Below are 20,068 nucleotides of genomic sequence, written 5' to 3'. Positions count from 1 at the left end.
CTGCATTCAGAGAAGAGAGGGAGACTCACTTTGTAGTTTATCTCTACAGCTGATCCCCAAACTTATTTCCCCTTCTTCCTGGGCACACAACCCTGTTTCCTCCCCTTGAGGAGGACAAGGCAACCCACTCCAGTGCTCTTGCCTGGTGAATCTCCATGGACAGAGGAGCCTGGTGGGCTACAGTCCATGGGGTCGCAAGGGTTTGGACAAGCCTGAGAAACTAAGCACATAGCACAGCCTGTTTCCTAGCCTCCTTTATGTGGTGGAATGGCCACATGACTGACTTCTAGACAATGAAACAGGCTTAACCCAGAAAAGCCTGTTTATTTTTAAATTTTTATCTTTTAATGTTTATTTATTTGTTTGGCTGTGCTGTGTCTTAGTTGGGGCATGCAGGATTTTTGATTTTTGTTGCAGCATTCAGAATCTTTAGTTGCCACCCTCTGGGATCTAGTTCCTTGACTAGGATTCCTGGTTTCTATCCAGGCTCCCCAGGTTCAATTCCTGAGCAGGGAACTGAGATCCTTCTACAGCATCACTCACTGTGTCTCCTAGATGAATCCTTCTCTTCCAAACCCCTCACCACTGGCTCTAAGGCCCTTCCAGCCCTTGCCCTGCCCACTTCTCTCACCTCACCTCTCAGCTCACTCCGCCTTGTTCCCTGGCCTCCAGTCTTTACTGCAGCATAAGTCAGGTGGCCCAATCGTACGGCCCTGTCCTTCTCCCCACTCCCCCGGCCACACTTCCTTAGTCACACGATCTTTACAATTGAGGTCTCGGGGTCAATTCCTGACCACGGGCGCCCTCCGCCCCAAGTCTCTCTTCACCTTTCCTTCATTTCCTTCACATCCCTTCTCACTATCTGAAATGATCTCGTGTTTGGTTTAAGGTTGGTCTCTCCCACTAGAGCGGAGGTCCCCAACCTCTGGGCCACCGACTGGTACCTCCGGGCAGATCAGCGGGGGCATTAGACTGGAAATAAAATACACGATAAATGCAACGGGCTTGAATCATTCTGAAACCATCCGCCACCCGCTTCCACAAAACTGGTGCCCGGTGCCCAAAGGTTGGGGAGTAACGCCCTAGAGTGTAAGCCCCCGGAAGTCAGGGCCAGGGGCGCTCCAGTTCAGGCCTGTATACATTAGGGGTTCAGTCAACGTGCGCTGAATTCGGGAGAACCTCTTATTCTACACCCGAGGCGCGCCCCGCATGGGGCAGTGCGAGGCCCCGCGGAAGGTCAGCCCCAGGTTCACTCCCGCCCCCTCCGCGTTGGAGACGAGCTGCCGAGGGGCTGCTCCGCCCCGGGCGTCGGGGAGGCGCGGGTACGCCCCGGGGCCCCGCCCCACGGCTGCCCATTGGCGGCCGCGCCGGGGGCGGGGAGAGGCAGCCCCGCCCGGCGACGCGCCCCGCAGGCAGTCGGCCTCCCGGCGCCCACTCGAGCCCCGGCGTCCCAGCTCCAGCCTCGGCATCCCAGCTCCAGCCTCGGCATGTTGCGCGCCGTTGCGCTTGCCGCCGCCCGCCTCGGACCCCGCCAGGGCCCCCGCCTGCTGTCTGCCGCCGCCACCCAGGCCGTGCCGACCCCCAACCAGCACCCTGAGGTCTTCTACAACCAGGTGAGGCCGCCCGCGTGCTTTGTTCTCTGCCGGGAGGGAAGGGACTGGATCTCTTCGGGCCTCAGTTTACCCCGTTGGGTCTCCACGGGTTTGCTCGCAGCTGCTCTTTCCACACAACTTCCTTTCCCTCCCCGCGAGCAGTTTGGCCCCTTAACCGCCTCGGATACCTCGGCTCTACGATCCAGCTGTTGACTGTGGCCGCTTCCTTGTGTCGTCTGGCCGCTGCGGGTTTTCTGGGCTCCATTCTCCACTCCCCTTCCCCAGTCGTCCTCGGCTCTCGGGTCTCTTAGTCGTCCCTGTGCCTCCGCAGAGTCATCCGGACATCACTCATCCCGAGGACATGTCCATTTAAGACCCTCTTTGCAGGAGCCGTTTTGTCTTTTCGTCATCTCTTTTATGCCTTGACTCATGCCCTCGACCAAATGGAAAAAAGGGGTCCTTTTCAACTAAAGGTCACCAGTTCCCCAATGGAGAGGCCATGGCCACTTGACGTCCTGGCCGCTTCCACTGCTGGGAATTGGAAAAGGGCAGGGACCTTTGCCACCTCAGTGCCATCCCGGGGTGGTGTCTGCACCTTCCAAGGTTCTTTCTTTGATCAAAGCAAGGATTTTCCAGTATAACCTCGATTCCCAGTGGCTGATTTTCTTGGTCAACCAGGACTTTGGCACATTTTCTCTCTTGACCTTTTGAGTTTGGGCAGAGTGCTGGAGAATTCACCGAGGAGACTGGTTATGAAAGAGTTCGTTTTGTTTGTACAACAAGTGTGGCTGCTGCCCTTCTCCGAGCTTCCCCTCCTTCTGTAGCCTGGGGAGGGGCCGGAGAACGAGCACAGGGGCTCATACACCGCACGGGCACTTGCAGAAGTCACAGCTCTGTTCTCTGTGCACCTCCTTCGCGCCAGTCTAAGCATTTACCTGATTTTCCATTTAATCCTTAAGCAGCCCGGTGAGGTAGCTTCTGGGGTTATCTCCATTTTACAGATGAAAAAACTGAGTTTTCAAAGAGATGCAGTAAGTTACCCAAAGACTCAAATCAGTGGTCAGGCCGGGGTTCACATCTGGGCTCCCAAGTGTAAGCCGATAACCAGAAACTTCTGTGGTATTTTTGTTGCAACTCTAGGTGGGAATATAGGGGTCACTGCTGGCCTAGGATGCTGGGGAACCTGCTTCTGGCTGGCTGCTCTCAACAGGGGACTTGATTGTCTGGTCTGGAGCTTCGCTGCAGATCTACACCCCGGCAGTGGGTAAGGGCGCATCTGTGTGATTTAAAGGGTGGTGTTGTTGTTTAGTCACTAAGTTGTGTCCGACTCTTGCGACCCCAAGGACTGTAGCCCCGCCAGGTTCCTCTGTCCATGGGATTTCCCAGGCAAGAATACTGGAGTGGGTTGCCATTTCCTTTTCTGGGGGATCTTCCCCACCCAGGTATTGAACCCTCTTCTCCTGCACTGGCAGGCGGATTCTTTACCACTGAGCCACCGGGGAAGCCCCTTAAAGTGTGTTACAAATCGTTATTAGCAAGGAAATAAAAACAAAGGATAAAATAAGATGCCTTTTGCATAACACGAGCCAAAAAGGCAGCAACTGCTGCTTCCTCGTTAGGTGCATAAGGAGGAAGGAGTTCATGCTTGAAAGACTTGCACATCACGCAGAAATCTCAACGGAAAGATATCAGCAGCCCAAGCTTTTGTGGCCACAGGTTCCAATGAGGATCCTCCTCCTTTGCGCTCCCGTGGAGGCGAGGGAACAGGGTCCCAATGTGCGTGAGTGTAGCTGTGGTAGGTAGCACAGGTCCTGGATCTAGAATTCTCTCTAGATTTAGTTTGTAATGCTGAGTGAAATCTTTCTGCAGCTGCTTTTATCACACTTCTTTGAGATCATAAAAGTGACCATTGCTCACTGTTTACAAATGCAGAAGTAAAACTTCTAGCATATTCCATTGCACTCCCTCCAAGAACAATGTCAGCTGGTAAGTTTGTGGGTGCGCATGCACACGCGCGTGTAAAAGAGCATTGCGCAAGTGAGCTTGCACCAGGTGGGTTGTTTTCTTTTTTTTCCTATTTAAATGAGACCCTTGCACTTGCTCTTCTGAAGCTGTCTCATTAGACAATGTATCTCGGTTATCTTCCTAAATCAGTAGATACCAATCTTACTTTTCTCAAGGTTGTAAAGCAGTTCACATGAGGATGACATTCTGCTGTACAGGCACATTTTAAAGCTCCTTGGGTGGTTTTCAGTGTTGAGTTCTTATCATCCCTGTTGGCAAGAATGCCATGGTCTAATCCTAATATTTTAAGTTTCTTACCAGGGATTCTAGGTACAAACTAGATCATATGCTCCAACATTTCCCTGGGGATTATTGACTCGTTGATGTTCAGTGAACTCTTCTGGATCCTGGAGCTTGCCCCAAGGGAGCTGTGACCTAGGCTTTGAAGTTGCTTCTGTAGGCGCTGGATTTTCTCACACAAGGACTTGGTGGTGGTGACTGGGGGTGCGGAATGCTGCATTTCAAGCTTGTTGGGTCTCTCCTTGAAGAGGGGTGGCATAGGCAATAGATCTTTTTCCTCCCACTTCTATTTATTAACTAAAAGAGGTACAGCGGGGTGCTTTGGTCAACTTTCTTGGGGTCCTCTTGCCTCAACTTGTCCCGGATGGATTCCTATTACCACTGCTAACAGGTGATATATACAGAATAGGAGTTTTGAATTATCTTGTTTTCCTTGCAGAGTCTTAAGGAATGAACCAAAACTTCTGTTGGGCTTGGCTGTGGTTTGGAGTTGGCTGCAGCCTGAATGAGTCAAGTGAAATATCCCCAGGCTGATCGCACTGCTTTTACTGCGTGTTAAGGAATTTCGAGAGCCTCTGTAGAAACAATAGATTCGAGCAACCCAGGGAATCGGAGGATTTCACTGGCCCCACCTTGGTTTTTTTGTTTCTATTATAAAGAAACAGAAATGCTGTTCAGTATGCCCAGAGCATGCTGGGAACCTGCTGAGTTAGAGGTGACTGGGTTAGGACAACGTTGAGACTAGCCATGTGTGTTGTGGACATACATGTGAATTTTGTGACCCAATAACCATGATAATTGATTACTTATGATCTGTCAGGCGCTGTGCCTGATAACTTGAACCTACATTTTCACGTTTCATCCTCCCAACAGCTGTAGGAACCATATCGCATAGATGAGGAAACTGAAGCTCAGGGAGGTCAAGTTCACATTTGTGTGAAACCAGGGTTCAAGATTAGCTCTGTTAGCTCTTAACACACAAGACCCCATGCTGTGATGCCTCATGACCAGGCCCTATGGTCAAACAAGGATATAAATATTTATGAGATAGTTGAACTATTTTTAATTGGAAGGGAGGAGCCAAGTTTGTGTTCACATTTGTATTCCCACACCAAGACTAGAACATAATTTGTGTGTGTGCACTCAGTCATGTCCAACTCTTTTCGACCCCATGGATTGTAGCCCACCAGACTCCTCTAGTCTGTGGGATCTCCCAGGCAAGAATGCTGGGGTAGGTTGCCATTTCTTACTCCAGGGGATCTTCCCAACCCAGGGATCAAACCTGCATCTCCTGCATTGGTAGGCAAATTCTATACCGCTGAGCCACCTGGAGTATAATTACTGCTCAGTAAATATTGAAGGTTGGCATTTATGAAACTGTTTACAATCTTGTGTTCTAGTAGCAAGGCATGGGAACCTAAGAGTTCTACTCAAAAGGGCCTTTTTGCAAAGAATTGTGGAGTTAATGTGAACAAGATTGTGGGGACATGTTGGGAGTGTTGAAATTGGCTAGGGAAGGGATTGCAGTGAGATAGAGATTGCCCAAATGTAAGCCCACAGGCATGTCGACAAATTGAAATTGCCTCTCTGGCAAACAGTCCACAGTGGAGTCAGCCCTCCCATCTTGAAAGTGGTGAAAGTCCAGGAATCTGAGACCAAAGACCCTGAGGGATGAGGAGGAGAAAGAGGAGGGCTTGTGTCGGGGGTGGGGGTGGGGGTGCTGCCAGGTAACTGCCCCCGGCCTTAACCCCAAAGTAACCTGGAGGTATCTAGATGAAAAGTGTGAATGCGTGTGGCATTCCATGTTTACCCTGAATGTTTCTCCTTAGGATCTTGCAATACGAAAGATAACATGTTTTCTGTTTGACATAAAGTACTCAACTGCCACTGAAAAACCTGATGCCGGCAGAAGCCATCCAGGATAGAAAGCCAAGCATTTGCTCACTCTTAGGGAAAAGACCATATTCCAGGGATGTAGATTTCCTAGGTAATGCATCATGAGTTCTTTCATGCATCCGAGCTTGGATATGAGGTCTTTCTAGAATGTGTCCTGTGTCCATAAATTGGAGCTTCTGAAGGGCATTTAACCTTTTCTTGGAGGCCATGGGCACATTATGACTATCCCTGTGTCCTCACTTTGGTTAAGACTCCTCTCCGGGGTCCTGCAGTCCTGCTATCAGCTCTACTGTCCCTGCGCCAGCTTCGCTCCTCCCCCCAAGTTTCTGTTTGCATTTCCTAATCTGCGGGGACCTGGAATACAAAATATCTGAGGAAGCCAAGGATTGTGTTATCCTGCAACTCAGCAGTTCTAATTTTTATAGAGTAACCTGCCCCAGCTTTGCAAAGATGCACATCAAGTCAAAGGATGTTCGCTGCAGCAGCACTGTCAGGAGTATAGGCAGACCTCATTTTATTGCACTGTGCTTTACTGCACAGTAAAAATACTGTTTTTTTTTTTTTGTTTTTTTTTTACAAATTGGTTTGTAGCAACTCTGCATGGAGCAAGTCTGTCAGCGCCATTTTCCCAACAGCATTTGCTCCCTTCCTGTCTTTCTGTCATGTTTTGGTAATTTTCACCATATTTCAAATCCTCCAGCAGCAAAAAAAATTTACAGCTTGCTGAAGGCACAGAAGATGACTGGCACTTTTAGCAATAAGGTTTTTTTCCAGTTCAAAGTAGGCCCATTTTTTTCTTTTTTTTTTTTTTAGATATCATGATATTGCACCCTTAAAAGACTGGTATAGTGCAAACAAATCTTTCATATGCACTGGGAAACCTAAAGATTCATGTGGTTCCCTTTATTATAGTACGTTATTGCAGTGGTCTGGACTAAAAATAAAATACCTTTCTGAGGTCTGTTTGTAGTGAAAACTTGTCCTAAAGTGCAGACCTCATTTTATTGCACTGTGCTTTACTGCACAGTAAAAATACTGTGTTTTTTTTTTTTTTTACAAATTGGTTTGTAGCAACTCTGCATGGAGCAAGTCTGTCAGCGCCATTTTCCCAACAGCATTTGCTCCCTTCCTGTCTTTCTGTCATGTTTTGGTAATTTTCACCGTATTTCAAATCCTCCAGCAGCAAAAAAAATTTACAGCTTGCTGAAGGCACAGAAGATGACTGGCACTTTTAGCAATAAGGTTTTTTTCCAGTTCAAAGTAGGCCCATTTTTTTCTTTTTTTTTTTAGATATCATGATATTGCACCCTTAAAAGACTGGTATAGTGCAAACAAATCTTTCATATGCACTGGGAAACCTAAAGATTCATGTAGTTCCCTTTATTATAGTACGTTATTGCAGTGGTCTGGACTAAAAATAAAATACCTTTCTGAGGTCTGTTTGTAGTGAAAACTTGTCCTAAAGTGCATTTGTAGGACATGATTCAACAAATTGCCGTCTGTTAAGTTTTGAAGATTGCTATGTTGCTTAAAATAGTGAGGCAGATATGCCTGTGGAATAATGTCCAAGATAAACTCACTCATAAAAGAAGCAACTTACAAAATAAAAGCCCATGATCTCCACTGAGAGCGGATGCTCCGCATGTCCGTCCCACGCCCCTCAGAACCCCAGCACCCACGCGGGTCCTGGTGCCCAGCAGGTGCGGACCCCAGAGCGCCCCCTGCTCTCACCCTGCAGCCCCGGGGCCCTCCGTTCCTCCTGTGCCCAGGCCCCTCCCGCGGGCACCCTGTGTCCTCACTGCTCCAGAGGCGAGAAGGGGGAGTGAGAGCCTGGTAGGACCGCCTCCCAGGGTGACATAGTTAGCATGCTATGTAAGTTAGGCCTTGGGTTTCAAGAGGTCAGGAAGCGTTTGGCCTGGAGTCTGCTCTTGTGAAGTCGCTATGAGACTCTCCTCAGTCAAAGCAGAACTTCGGCAGTGCCTCAGTCTGGGAACGCTTCTCACCCTGGCTCCCCCTTGCCCCACCTCCCCAAGGAGGAGACCATTAAAGCCTGGTTCTAGGAGAGGGGAAGTGGGTCTCTATCTATAAACAGAAGAAAGATTCCAGTTTCCTGCAAACCCTACCTTACCTTGTTAGAAGGGAGGACAGACTGTTGAAAACTCAACAATGGAGAGTGACTCAGCAAATTCAGGCCACTGAGAGGGAGGCCGGTGCCAGGGACTGGTCTTGCGAGGATCCTGGACTAAGATCAGGGGACATTGTGGGCCTCGCCCAGGGAGGAAGGGGTGAGGACCTGGGGAGTTTCACCAGACTGGCACATTGTCTACTTCATACCTCCTGACTGTGAAATAACAGTGGAGACTTTCTCAGGATAGACTAATTCTGGATCTGGAGGAACGCAGGGACTGTGGTGGTGAGACACGGTGTGTGGGGGGTCCTGGCCCAGGAGCTTTACACCCCTTGTGGAGTTTCACCCTCACATTTAAGCCCCCAGATGTATTATTTCCAGAGACTGATGAAGCATCCGGAGATAAAGGGATTGGCCCAGGGTCACAGCTTGAGAGAGGTAGAGCCAGGATTCCAACCCATGTCTGTGTGGCTTAGAGGCTGTGCTTTTTTACAGTACCCATAATAAAAACTCAAAATCAAACTTGCAGTAGGGCAGTACATAAGCCATGGAGGTGGAGATTAAGAAACAAGAGTTCTGACCTCCTTGAAGGCAGACATGGGCTCTGGACTAGAGTTGAGAAGAACTGGGCAAAGAGCATAGGGCTCAGAGTTCCAAAGACCTGGGTTCAAATCCAGGTTCTGCCTTCACTGCTGTGTGACTTTGATCAGGTGGCTTGGCCTCTCTGTGCCTCAGTGTCCTCCCTGCCCCACTGTAGAGAGGATGAAACTCACCTAGGTTTGCTATGAAGTTTAAATGGGAATGATCCAGTTTTGGAAAGCTTCCGATACAGGGGCTGCCATATAATGAGTAGCTAATAACAGTCATGAGCCATTTCCATGACACGTAGGTGTGAGGGGGGAACATCCTCATGGGACCAGGCGCTGACATCCCGGTCAAGAGGAGGGAACAGTTCAAGGCCAGCCAGCCTCACCCCACCGCTGCAGTCCGCCTCTCTCTGTAGCTACTTATCTCTGGCTTCAAGTGCATCTGTGAAGTGGTGGGTGTGAGGCTGGGAACCTGAGTTTGCACTCAGGGTGGCGATGGGAACAGATGCTCAGAGGGTCACAGACTGTGTGCCAGGCCCTCCTCCTTCCTCCACAGATGTTATCTCTGCTCCTCCCCCTGTGCCTCCCTCTCCAAGTTCACCAGGAGGTGAAGCTGATTTCTCAGAGGGGAGTACCCAGGCAAGGTGTGGCCTAGTCCAGCTTGAACTTGGGTCCACCTGGCTGAACTCTTTCTGCCATACCTGTTCACTCCACTGGAAGCGACCTCTTTGCCCACTTCCCAGCCCTCCTGCAGGAAGAAACAGATGTGTCTTTTTTCCCATCAGATTGATGATCAGCCAACTAAAGTGAAACCCACACACATTTCCAGAGAACCTGGCTGAGTGACTATAGACAACTGCCTGGGTCCTCAGCCAGGGCCAGGCCATGGTGGGATGCTGGGTCCCAGGAGAGCCCCTGGGAAAGGAAGGCAGAGAGGCCTTGGACCGATGGCCTTGCCTACACCCCACCTGTGACCTTTGCCCCAGCCTTGGTTAAAGGGACTGAAACATCTCAGCTGGCTTCCTGAGACCAATTTCCCCAGCCTCGTGGGACAGCTTGCTTCACAGGACCCACCCTCCTCTCCGTCCCCATCTCTTAGCACTCTCTTGTTCACCAGTATCTCCGGCCACCTTTGTTTTTTCTCTAACACACCAGACTTACTTCTGCCCCAGGGCCTTTGCACTTGCTGTTCCTGCAGCCTGGACTGCTTCTCCTCCCCCCACTCTTCCCGTGGCTGGCTCCTTTCATCAGTCAGGGCTCAAGTCAAATGTCTGCTCTTCAGAGAAGCCCTCCTTGACCATCCCAGTTAGAGTTCTCTATCTTCCCCCACTTCAGTACTCTCTGCATCTCGTTTTTCTCTTTTGCACTTAAGACTGCAGTCTGAGGCTGCCTTGTGTATTTGATTGTGTCTTTACTTTCTGTGCCTACCAGAATGCCAGCTCCATGAAAGAAAGGTCCTTACTGAGTTTCGTTCCCACTCTGTGTCCTCAACCCTAGAACAGTGCCCTGCCCACTGCAGATGTTCACTAAATATTTACTGAATGGATGAAAAGAAGAGTCTAACTCAGTTCTCATAACGACCCTGACAGTAGTGTGGTAGAGGAACGGTGGTTTCTATGACATAACGTGACTGATGGAATTTGGTGGCAGAAGGCAGGCTGTATGACTTCTGAAGCTAGATCTTAGGCAGCCTTTCAGGGACTTCCCTGGTTGGCCCAGTGGCTAAGAATCTGTCTTCCAATGCAGGGGATGTGGGTTCGATTCCCGATTGGGGAAAACTAAGATCCCACATGCCATGAGACAACTAAGCCTGTGTGCCATTAACTAGAGAACCTGTGCTCCAACCAGAGAAGCCCTTGTGCCACAGCAAAGAGCCCTCACACTATAGTGAAGACCCAGCGCAGCCAAAAAATAAAGATCAATAAATAAAACAAAGAAGACTTTAAGTAAAAAAAAAAGAAGAAGCCTTCCAGCTTCTGCCTGGTGGTGCTGACCGCTCTGGGAAGCCAGCTGTCATGTGAAAGGTCTGACTAGCCTGTGTCTGCCATGGAGTCAGGAAGCCCAAGCACCCGTGTGGCCACAGACATACGAGTGAAGCAGGCATCTTGCATCTTCAGCCCCAGGTGCCTTCATTCTGCAACCACATGACCAAGCCCTGCCCGGCTGAGCCCAATCAATGGACCCAACCATGTGAGATGGCAATAAATCAGTTTAAGCTACCAAATTTTGAGGTCATGTCACACAGTGGTAGATACAGATAACTGATAAGGAAGGTATGTAGTCTTCATTTTTCGGACCAAAGAAACCAGGGCATTGAAAGGACTGATGCCTTACCTCAGTACTTTTAGCAGAGTGGATGCTCCAGCTCGGACTGTCTCCAAGGCCTGTGCTTTTAACTTCTAGGCCACATATCTCTGAAGCTAATTCCTATTTGTTCTCTCTGATTTTTTTTTTTTTTTTTAACATTGCTTGTGGTCAGTATCAGGTTGAGAGCTGCTCCTCAGGACTTTCTTCCTTTTCATTGCAGATCTTTATAAACAATGAGTGGCATGATGCCGTCAGCAAGAAAACCTTCCCCACGGTCAATCCATCCACTGGGGACGTCATCTGTCATGTGGCTGAAGGGGACAAGGTAAGAATTGGTGACTTAACCTCAGGGCAGGGCTGAGCAGGTTGGGGACAGGTGGGCAAGTGTGGTTTTCACTCTTTTAGTTTCAGCCATACGAAAACATAGGTTTTCGTATGGCTGAAACTTTATCATGTATTACTTTCATAACTAAAATGCCCATTAAGATTTTTGAGTAAGTGAAGCCACAGAAACTTCCTTATAGATAAAAGTGCTAGATTGTACCCCGGTTCAAGAATTCATACAGCTGTAGAATTGCAGACTTGGAATTTAATTTGAGAACGTCTAATCCAGTCTCTCCATCCCAGACCTGGAAGCTGAAGGTCAGAGAAGGGAAGTGCACAGCTGGTTGGAAATCTTGTTGAGCACAATTTGGGTCTTCTGAGATCTAGCTATGGTAGCTGTAGTATATTTTTTATTTACATATACCCATGGTAATTAAAAAACAGTAATATTAAAGTTAAAAAATTAGACATTCAGTAAAAAAAAAAAACACTTCATTTTTTAAAACAGATAAAGCTTTAACAAATGATTCAAGAATGCTTCCTGTCCTCTGCTTTAAGATAGTCTTCTATGTGCATATTTAAAGCCTTGCTTCCTTTGCTAAAAGAAAGTGTGAATACTTTTCTGACTCATAGTCTAATGGTAAATGTATTTAATATTAATGACAACCATGCTCCCCACCTCCTGATACACATCTGCCTCTATGAAAAATGCTAGCTGTGTTGATTTTATTGCTTCCCCAAGGAAAGAGAAGCTGATTAAACCTGCATGTGTTGTAGGCTGCCAGTCAACTCGGAAGGAATTTTACTGGTTTGGGAAGGAAGCGGGGGTCAGAAATGGTCAGTTTCTAAGTGCTGATCCCTGTGTTGCTGCTCCCTACATAACTCTTTGGGGGATTCGGAAATGGGAAGCCATCAGCATCCTCATTCCCACTCTGACTCCTGGCAAGGAGAGGAGCCCAGCTGCTCATTCTAAACCTGGTCCACAGAGCTCTTCGAGGCTGGGAGGAACTGTTTGGGGCAGTGTCTCCACTGTTATCGACTGGAGTCCCTGTGGGTGCGTTTGGCAGTGGGTCAGGAGGCATTTGGAGGGAGGTTACTGCTGAGAAGGCCTGAGGTGCCTGGGTGGGTGTTTTCCAGGCAGACGTGGACAGGGCAGTGAAGGCTGCCCGGGCCGCATTCCAGCTGGGCTCACCCTGGCGCCGCATGGATGCGTCTGAGAGGGGCCGGCTGCTGAACCGCCTGGCTGATCTGATTGAGCGAGACCGGACCTACCTGGCAGTGAGTTCTGAACCTCCTCCCTTCTCAACCTACACGGAGAACAGACATCCCACGGATAGTCAGCAAAGGGTTGCATCGCTGACAAGTAACTGACCAGAATGCTGTAGGCGGGACACCTTTGGGGTTTGCCCCTGTGTCAACCTGGGGAGCCTCTTGAGTGTTTCCTTTGATGTGATGGGTCTGGCTAAGAAAGGAGACGGGTGGGGAGGGGCTGTGATGGGGAGGCCTTCCTGGAGACAGCCCAGAAGATGGATAGCCTGCTGTGTGCTGGGCCTCCTCCCTGGCTGCAAGAGGCAGAAGAAACCAGGAGGCAATACCCTCACCTCTCCCAATCCATACTGCACATAGCAGCCACGGTGAACCTTCTAGAAGACAAATTATACCATGGTACTCTGCTCTTAAGCCTTCCATGGCATCCTGTAGTCTTAAAGCTCTGTTCCCTCAACATGATCTACTAGACCTTGTCTGGTCCTAACACTTGTGACTAATGATTGTGTCCTTATTTGCTGGCTTTTTATTCTATAAGCTCCCAGTGATCATCTCTGTATTCCTAACATCCATCTGCCATACATTAGAAGCTTGAAACAAATGTTTGTGAAATGACTAAATGAGAAGTTGGTGCCTCCTTCCTCCCGTCCCTCCCTCATGCTCCCTGCCATTGAAGAGGCCCAGAAGTGCCTTGACATTCAGCACAAAGGGGCCGGCAGCCCTCCCTGTACCATGCTGAGCCTCCGTGCTGCTCATCACCTGATTTGCTCTGATTCATTCCTGTGTCCACCCGTCTGTGCTGATCTTGTTTTGTTTTTCATTCAGGCCTTGGAGACCCTGGACAACGGCAAGCCCTACATCATCTCCTACCTGGTGGATCTGGACATGGTCCTCAAGTGCCTGCGGTATGGGCTCAGGCTTCCTGCTGTTTGTTGTGGCTGTGCCAGTGAAGGGGGTGGGGTGGGTGGGGGGGGGTGAGTGGGTGGGGAGTGTTGCTGCAGGGCTGTGAAAGGCTCACAGGAGCTGGGAGAACGTAGTGAGACTCTATCTCAGGGGGAACCGCCCCTCCGTACCAAAACTGTAATTGAGTCGTCCATGTCTTCTCTTTCAGTTTTGGTAATTCATGGGTTAGCTGAAGTTTGTCCCTTTCTTTGAGGTTATCTGATTTGTTGGCTATAGTGGCACATCACATTCTCCCATAATCATTTCTATCTCGTTTTTTATAATCATCATGTCCCTACTTCCAGTTCTGATTTTAGTTATTTGTGCTTCTCTCTTTTTCTTTTTCAACGTTATTTATTCAGTTGGCTGTGCTACGTCTTCGTTGTGGCATTCAGGATCTTTAGTTGTGGCATGTGGGATCTAGTTCCCCAGCCCGGGAGCAAACCTGGCTGTTGGGAGGTCTTAGCCTCCCGACATTTGGAGTGCGGAGTCTTAGCCTCTGGGCCACCAGAGAAGTCCCTCCCTTTTTTCCTTAGTCTAGCGAAAGGTCTGTCAGTTTAGTGACCGTTTCAAAGAAGCAGCTTTTGAATTTGTTGATTCTGTTGTTTTTCTGTTTTTTCATTTCATCTGTCTCTGTTCTCCATTATTTGCTTCCTTCTTGCTAGCTTTGGGTTTAACCACAAACACTTTAATAACTGAGAAATACAAGATGAGGACTAAGAGGTTTCAGGCTAACTTGGGCAGCTAGAGAGAGTGAGGGGTCTTAAACCAACAAGGCCATTGGTTCTCACTGCTGCCTCCTTGCTGCGTTCTTCTCTTGATCGATTACCCCAGCCTCTTTAGGGCCTGTCTGCATGGTGGAACCTGGCTGCCCACACCCGGGCTTTCTTCTCTGTGCTTGATTCCAGCCAGACTGACCTCAGCCCCTTAGTCCTCGTGCCAGATCCCTGGAGCAGCGGCCCTGATTGAGTCTGACCAGCTGTGGTTCAGGTGGACCGGTCATTATACAGATAGTGGCTGCTGCCTCGTGCCCATGTGGACAGGGGTGGAGGGGAAGAAGCAGTGTCAGAGACATACGGGCTGGAGAACAAAACAGTGGTCCTCTCTCGTGACAGGGGTTCTCAGCCGGGGCCGCTGTGTCTCCCAGGGGCCAGTGGGTAACATCTGGAGGTATTTTTGGTTGTCACAACTGGGAGGGAGGGGTGCTACTTGGCATCTCATGCATAGAGGCCAGGGATGCTTTAAAAATCCTAGAGGGTGCAGGACAGCTCCCACAGCGAAGAACTTGCCAGCCCCAAATGACAGGTGTGCTCTGCAAGAACAGTCAAGAGGGAGTGGCCGGGTGAACCCCAGGCAGAGCGCCAGGCCCTCCTGAGTCTGAGCAGTATACTTCTGTGCTGATTGAACATCTGTCCTGACGCAAGCAGACACACAATATAGGCCTAAGAGGAAGGGAGCAGCGATGCCTTAATTTGTACAGACTGGTAAAATAACTCCCTGGCTATTTTTTTCCCCAGGGTCACATACCCATGTTCACACCCAGCTCAACTCTGGTCTTGGGCTAACTTCAGCAGACATGTTCATTTCTGAAATCTCTTTTTCACACCACGTGTTGCATCCCTCCCCCTCTTTCATTTTCCTGCTTCCCTGAAAATCATCACGTACTACACACGCATGGCTCTTCCTCCCCTCGACTGGCCTTTTCACCATCGGTGTCCCTGTGTCCAGACGGTAACTCAGTCACTGGTTTGTTTCTGGTCACTGCTCCCTCACTGGTAGTACGGTGTTGTGCACACAAGCGCCAGCTGTTAGATGGGTTTGCACTTTCACACTAGAGTGGAGCTGTGGTTCTCAGATGATAACCTATGGTGCTGCACTGGTAAGACGGTCACAGTTTAATATATCTGTTAATTAAAAATACTGACTCCTGGGCATAGGCCCCAGAGAGTCAGCTGAATAAGTCTGAAGTGGGTACCTAGAATTTGGTGCTTTTTTACGAGCACCCCAGGTGAGTTTGAGGCTTTGAGGTTAGTTATCTAGAATGAATTACTGAGACCTTAGTGGTTAGCTAACTCTCTTTGGAAATAAAGCCAAGAGCAAGGGCAGTTATTAGAAAGACCCAGCTGGACCAGTCTGAGTGTTTGCTTTCTGCCAGGGTTTAGAGGGGTCCCTGACAGTCACTGATTAAGTTGTGACTTGACTTTTCTTTTTTTTTTTAAAGTTACTATGCCGGCTGGGCTGACAAGTACCACGGGAAGACCATTCCCATCGACGGGGACTACTTCAGCTACACCCGCCATGAACCTGTGGGAGTGTGTGGGCAGATCATCCCAGTGAGTCTTAGACTCAAAACACACACGTGAGGGTTTGTCAGGAGTGCTGTGGGAGGTAGCAGTCTCAGGCAGGTTCATTGCCAAGGTGGGAAGGTCTGTGGGGTGATGTTGGGTGGTGGTCTGGGCAGTGGATGAAAATATGGGTTTTAACAAAGCCAGTCAGCACTGCCGTGTGTGAACTCTGTGACCCTGGGCAAGTCACTGATACCCCTAGGAACTGATTTCCTTATCTGAAAAGTGGAAGTGAGAGTAGATGGTAAAAGCATCAATGAACATGAGTCACTAATCCTGTCGCCCACCACCTGCCTGTTCGTCTGTCTTACATCTGTAGTTGAGTTGTGAGGGGAACAGGAGAGGTTCAGAGAATCTCTGCTCTCTGGCTGCCACATTCGGCAGCTGCTGTAGCTCTTGGCTGAGATTTTGGCAATGGCTGTTGTTGATTGCAGTGGAACTTCCCGCTCTTGATGCAAGCATGGAAACTGGGCCCAGCTTTGGCGACGGGAAACGTGGTTGTGATGAAGGTGGCTGAGCAGACTCCACTCACTGCCCTCTATGTGGCCAACCTGATTAAGGAGGTGCGTGGCTTGTGTCCGTCCTGGCCTCTAAATGTCTTTTTAAAGGCTTGTTCTATAGGAGTTCTGATGAGGGGCCCCCTGGTGGGGCCGGGTATTTGTAGCTCAGGGCCTGACCCCCTTCGCCTCTGCTCGTCACACTTCAGCCTAGGTGACCCCCCATCACCTCTTTTCTATGTTGGGCTTCATTGCCAGACCTGTTTTCATTAGAAAAGACTCCAATCCTGGGAACGATTGAAGGCAAAAAGGAGAAGAGGGCAGCAGAGGATGAAATGATTCCCTAGCATCACCGACTCAATGAACATGAATTTGAGCAACCTCTAGATGGTGAAGGACAGGGAAGCCTGGCATACTGCAGTCCATGGGCTGAGTGACTGAACAGCCACCCCTATGAAGATGATCATTCTGAGTGCCATGGGGGGAGGGGCAACAGCCATAGGGAATCCCACAAAACAGGTTCCTCGCTGTACCATCTAGAACTCCTGAGCAGCACCCAGTAAGACTGCTTACCTGGGCGCTGGGCCGACTGCCTCAGCCTCTCTGGGAAGGGATGCGTATTCCTCGGTCTGGACTCTGTGGAGCAGAATGACTCCAGTGTCCCTGGTGTTTTTTTCACAGGCTGGCTTTCCTCCTGGTGTGGTCAATATTATTCCTGGATTTGGCCCCACAGCCGGAGCTGCCATCGCCTCCCATGAGGACGTGGACAAAGTGGCTTTCACCGGCTCCACTGAGGTAAGGCATCCCAGCACCTCAGGCTTGTGGTGCATTTGGCTCAAGCGCCCTTGTCCTCAGAGGATGGTGAGTTCAAGATCAGCCTCGGGGGAATTTCCTGGTGGGCCAGTGGTTAGGACCTGGCACTTTTCACTGCTGTGGCCCGGGGTTCAGTTCCTGGTTGGGGAACTAAGATCCTGAAAGTGGTGCAATCAAAACAAAAAATAATAATAAAATAAGGTTAGCCTCTGGGCACTGCATGGGGGTTTGCCCCAGGACTGTCTTTGAGTAGCTTGTGTGAGGGGCCCAGGTGTACCAGCAGTGACCATTAGGGTGGAGCCCCCTGTAGACTGGTTGACACTCCAGCTGCTGTGGGGCCAGGGGGGTGGGTTGACATCCCATGTGGGATAAAGAAGCCAAGGCTGTCTAGACTTCTAAAGCCCAGAGCTGCCGGCCTGCCCAAGGTCAAAGTACCTGGGCTGTGTCAGGCTCTTTGACTGGCACTGTCCTGGTGATTAAAGAGTGGGCCTCAGGGAGACGTTTGAGTTCAAATCCCAGCCTTGGGATTATGACCTGGGGTGATTCACTGCATGTCTTTGGGGGCTCCATTCATTTGTGTTTAGACTGAGGATGGTAGTGTCTATGCAGTAGAGAGGTAGGTGTGCTGTAGTGGCAGAGATGATTGGAGTCAAACTAAGTGTTTCAGCAGCACTTACTTAGCTATGTGACCTCAGGCAAGTCAGCCTCCTGAAGCCTCCATTTCCCCAAAATGGGGATAATAACTCTGCCCACCTCCCAGGGTTGGCGTGAGTGAGATACAGCTTATTCAGCAAAGGTCTACCCCAGAGTAATTACTCGGTGAGTGAATGAATGAGTGAGTGCTGCTCTGGGCCAGGCCCTGGAGAGACAAGGATGTATAAGATGTCTGGGGATTCCTTAAACATAATTACCTTGGATGCAGGGACAAAACTCATTCTACAGAAGTAACTTGAATTCTTGGAAGGCTTTATCCCATGACTTTAGAGAAGGTACACTGAATAGCACAATAAACGAGATCTTCAAAATGATTCCCCTGAGATGGAGATACCTTCAAACGTTCAGTCTGTACGGAGAGATGGTGGTTGTGGGAGGGCAGAATGGTGGCTGAGGTGACACGGTTCACTCTTTCTGGGGTTAGTCACCACCTAAATCAACGCCTCAAGGGGATATTGAGAATCTGGCAGAGGGGATGGTTTCCCGACCAAGATAATGTGTGTTCACCCAACAGATAAGCACAGGGGTGTCTTTGTGCCAGGCTTTGGAATATGGAGGTGAAAAGCATCCCATCCTTGCTGTGTGTGGGGGGATACCATTTGGAACACTGTGAGGAGGAAGCAGGATGGCAAGATTTGGAACACTGTGAGGAGGAAGCAGGATGGCAAGTCTGAACTGGTGCTGGACGCAATTTGTCCAATGTGAATTCTGATTCTAGGTTTACTGTGGGCAAGTGACTTGACCACTCTGAGCTGCCACTCCCACATTTCTAAATGAAGAAGGAGAGTCGGCCCTCCCCCTGAGACTGTTTAGAGGGTTGACCTCAATGCTCACAAAGCACTTAGCACAGTGTCTGGTGTGCAGATGGTGCTCAGGAGGCAGAAGCCACACGGCAGTGACTCTGACTCTGCTTGTTGTCACTACATCGCTGTCATCCTGGGAGCTTAGAGGGTGGGGCTGCCATGTGAGTGAGTGGCCAGATGTGGCGAAATTCTCCAGGTCTCTTCTAATCCAGCTGCTCCCTCAAGCTGTGGGGACTTCTGTTCTGTGCCTATGAGAATGTTTGGCTCTTTTCTTCTCCACTAAGACCTTGTCCCTGTTTATGCATCCCTGCAGGTTGGCCACCTAATCCAGGTTGCTGCGGGGAAGAGTAACCTCAAAAGAGTGACCCTGGAGCTAGGAGGAAAGAGTCCCAATATCATCATGTCAGATGCTGATAGTAAGGTTTTTTTGGGGGGTGGGGAGGCAGAGGTCTGCTATCAACCCACCACTAGCTGTGTCTCCTGTCGTCCCACTCAGCTCTGCAATCCTTATCATCCATTGGATTGGTTTCTGCCCCCAGGGCCTCAGGAGGAAAGTGAGACTCCTCAGCGTGGCGCTCCGGCCTGTGTGGCCGTGGCCTGTGCCCCGCCTTTCTCCTCTCCGCTGTCTGTAATCCAGCCAGGCCGAGCTACTGACTCGCCCAGCTGTGCAGCCTGCCACCAGATCAGGCTACTTTCCCTCCATCACGCCCTCTTTCCTGGTCCTGTTGAGATGCTCCTAGATTTGTCTGCTTTGAGGGAGCCCTCCCTGATGGTCGCGGGCCAGCTGACTTGCCCTTGGCTTCATGACCGTAGCGGGTTGGGACCCCTGCTCCTCGTGTCTGTCTGCCACTTGGTCTCCATGCTTGGCGAGGGGAGAGGTCAGACCTGGCTCGTCCCCACTCGGGCTCTGGCACCCAGTGGGCATGAGTGCTGTTGGCAGTGTTCATAGGCAGCAGCCGCCACAGGGGCCAGGCTTCGCCTCTCCTCTGACTGCGGTTGCCCTCTGCCTCCCCAGTGGACTGGGCCGTGGAGCAGGCCCACTTCGCCCTGTTCTTCAACCAGGGCCAGTGCTGCTGTGCCGGCTCGCGGACCTTTGTGCAGGAGGACATTTACGCCGAGTTCGTGGAGAGGAGTGTTGCCCGGGCCAAGGCTCGTGTGGTCGGGAACCCCTTTGACAGCCGGACTGAGCAGGGGCCGCAGGTGAGCTCGGTGGTTGCACTCAGGTCTCAAGTGTTGGAGCTGCCGTGGAGAAGCAGAAAGGGCCTTGGACTCTCGAGTCAGGCAGGCCCGGCTCCAAGGCTTAGCTCCGCCAGGCACCAGCTGTGTGCCCGTGGGAAGCCACCTGCTGTCTCGGAGCCACCAGTGTCTCACCCGTAATGCCTACACTTCCAAACTCCCAGAGTGGCTGTGAAGTGGAAACTAACAGTAGAAAGTTACATTTACACTTAGCCTTTGTAAGTTACACACACATAATAAATACGAGGAGTGTCTATGGGAAGGGGAACATGTGTTTCCTGGACCTCGGCCATCCATAAAAATGCCTTGACCAG

At 50.1% G+C, this 20,068-nt stretch overlaps 2 protein-coding genes and 1 long non-coding RNA gene across 7 annotated transcripts in view; 1 reads left to right on the top strand and 2 right to left on the bottom strand.

The window, feature by feature from the left end:
- The window catches only part of LOC110144273 (uncharacterized), a 63,366-nt gene extending 52,328 nt beyond the window's left edge, over window positions 1–11,038 (bottom strand). For all 3 annotated transcript variants that reach the window (XR_011490708.1, XR_011490707.1, XR_002315843.2), the window contains exon 1: window positions 10,842–11,038. This is a non-coding gene — a long non-coding RNA (uncharacterized lncRNA). The remainder of the gene's footprint in view (window positions 1–10,841) is intronic.
- ALDH2 (aldehyde dehydrogenase 2 family member) overlaps window positions 1,425–20,068 on the top strand; it is a 25,034-nt gene continuing 6,390 nt past the window's right edge. Inside the window, exons 1-9 of the mRNA XM_070475371.1 lie at window positions 1,425–1,613; window positions 11,035–11,139; window positions 12,276–12,416; window positions 13,230–13,309; window positions 15,568–15,679; window positions 16,126–16,254; window positions 16,870–16,983; window positions 18,832–18,934; window positions 19,534–19,718. Of these exons, the coding sequence (XP_070331472.1) occupies window positions 1,488–1,613; window positions 11,035–11,139; window positions 12,276–12,416; window positions 13,230–13,309; window positions 15,568–15,679; window positions 16,126–16,254; window positions 16,870–16,983; window positions 18,832–18,934; window positions 19,534–19,718 (1,095 nt within the window). The 5' untranslated portion in view covers window positions 1,425–1,487. The remainder of the gene's footprint in view (window positions 1,614–11,034; window positions 11,140–12,275; window positions 12,417–13,229; window positions 13,310–15,567; window positions 15,680–16,125; window positions 16,255–16,869; window positions 16,984–18,831; window positions 18,935–19,533; window positions 19,719–20,068) is intronic.
- LOC110144296 (transcription factor ATOH8-like) overlaps window positions 17,951–20,068 on the bottom strand; it is a 19,786-nt gene continuing 17,668 nt past the window's right edge. For all 3 annotated transcript variants that reach the window (XM_070475376.1, XM_070475381.1, XM_070475380.1), the window contains one exon: window positions 17,951–19,757. The gene's annotated coding sequence lies outside the window, so the exon portion shown is untranslated. The remainder of the gene's footprint in view (window positions 19,758–20,068) is intronic.

This window comes from Odocoileus virginianus, chromosome 12, assembly GCF_023699985.2.
Source record: "Odocoileus virginianus isolate 20LAN1187 ecotype Illinois chromosome 12, Ovbor_1.2, whole genome shotgun sequence".
NCBI classification, from domain to species: domain Eukaryota; kingdom Metazoa; phylum Chordata; class Mammalia; order Artiodactyla; family Cervidae; genus Odocoileus; species Odocoileus virginianus.
Note: the sequence above shows the minus strand (reverse complement) of the source record. Positions and strands in the feature narration are given on the sequence as shown.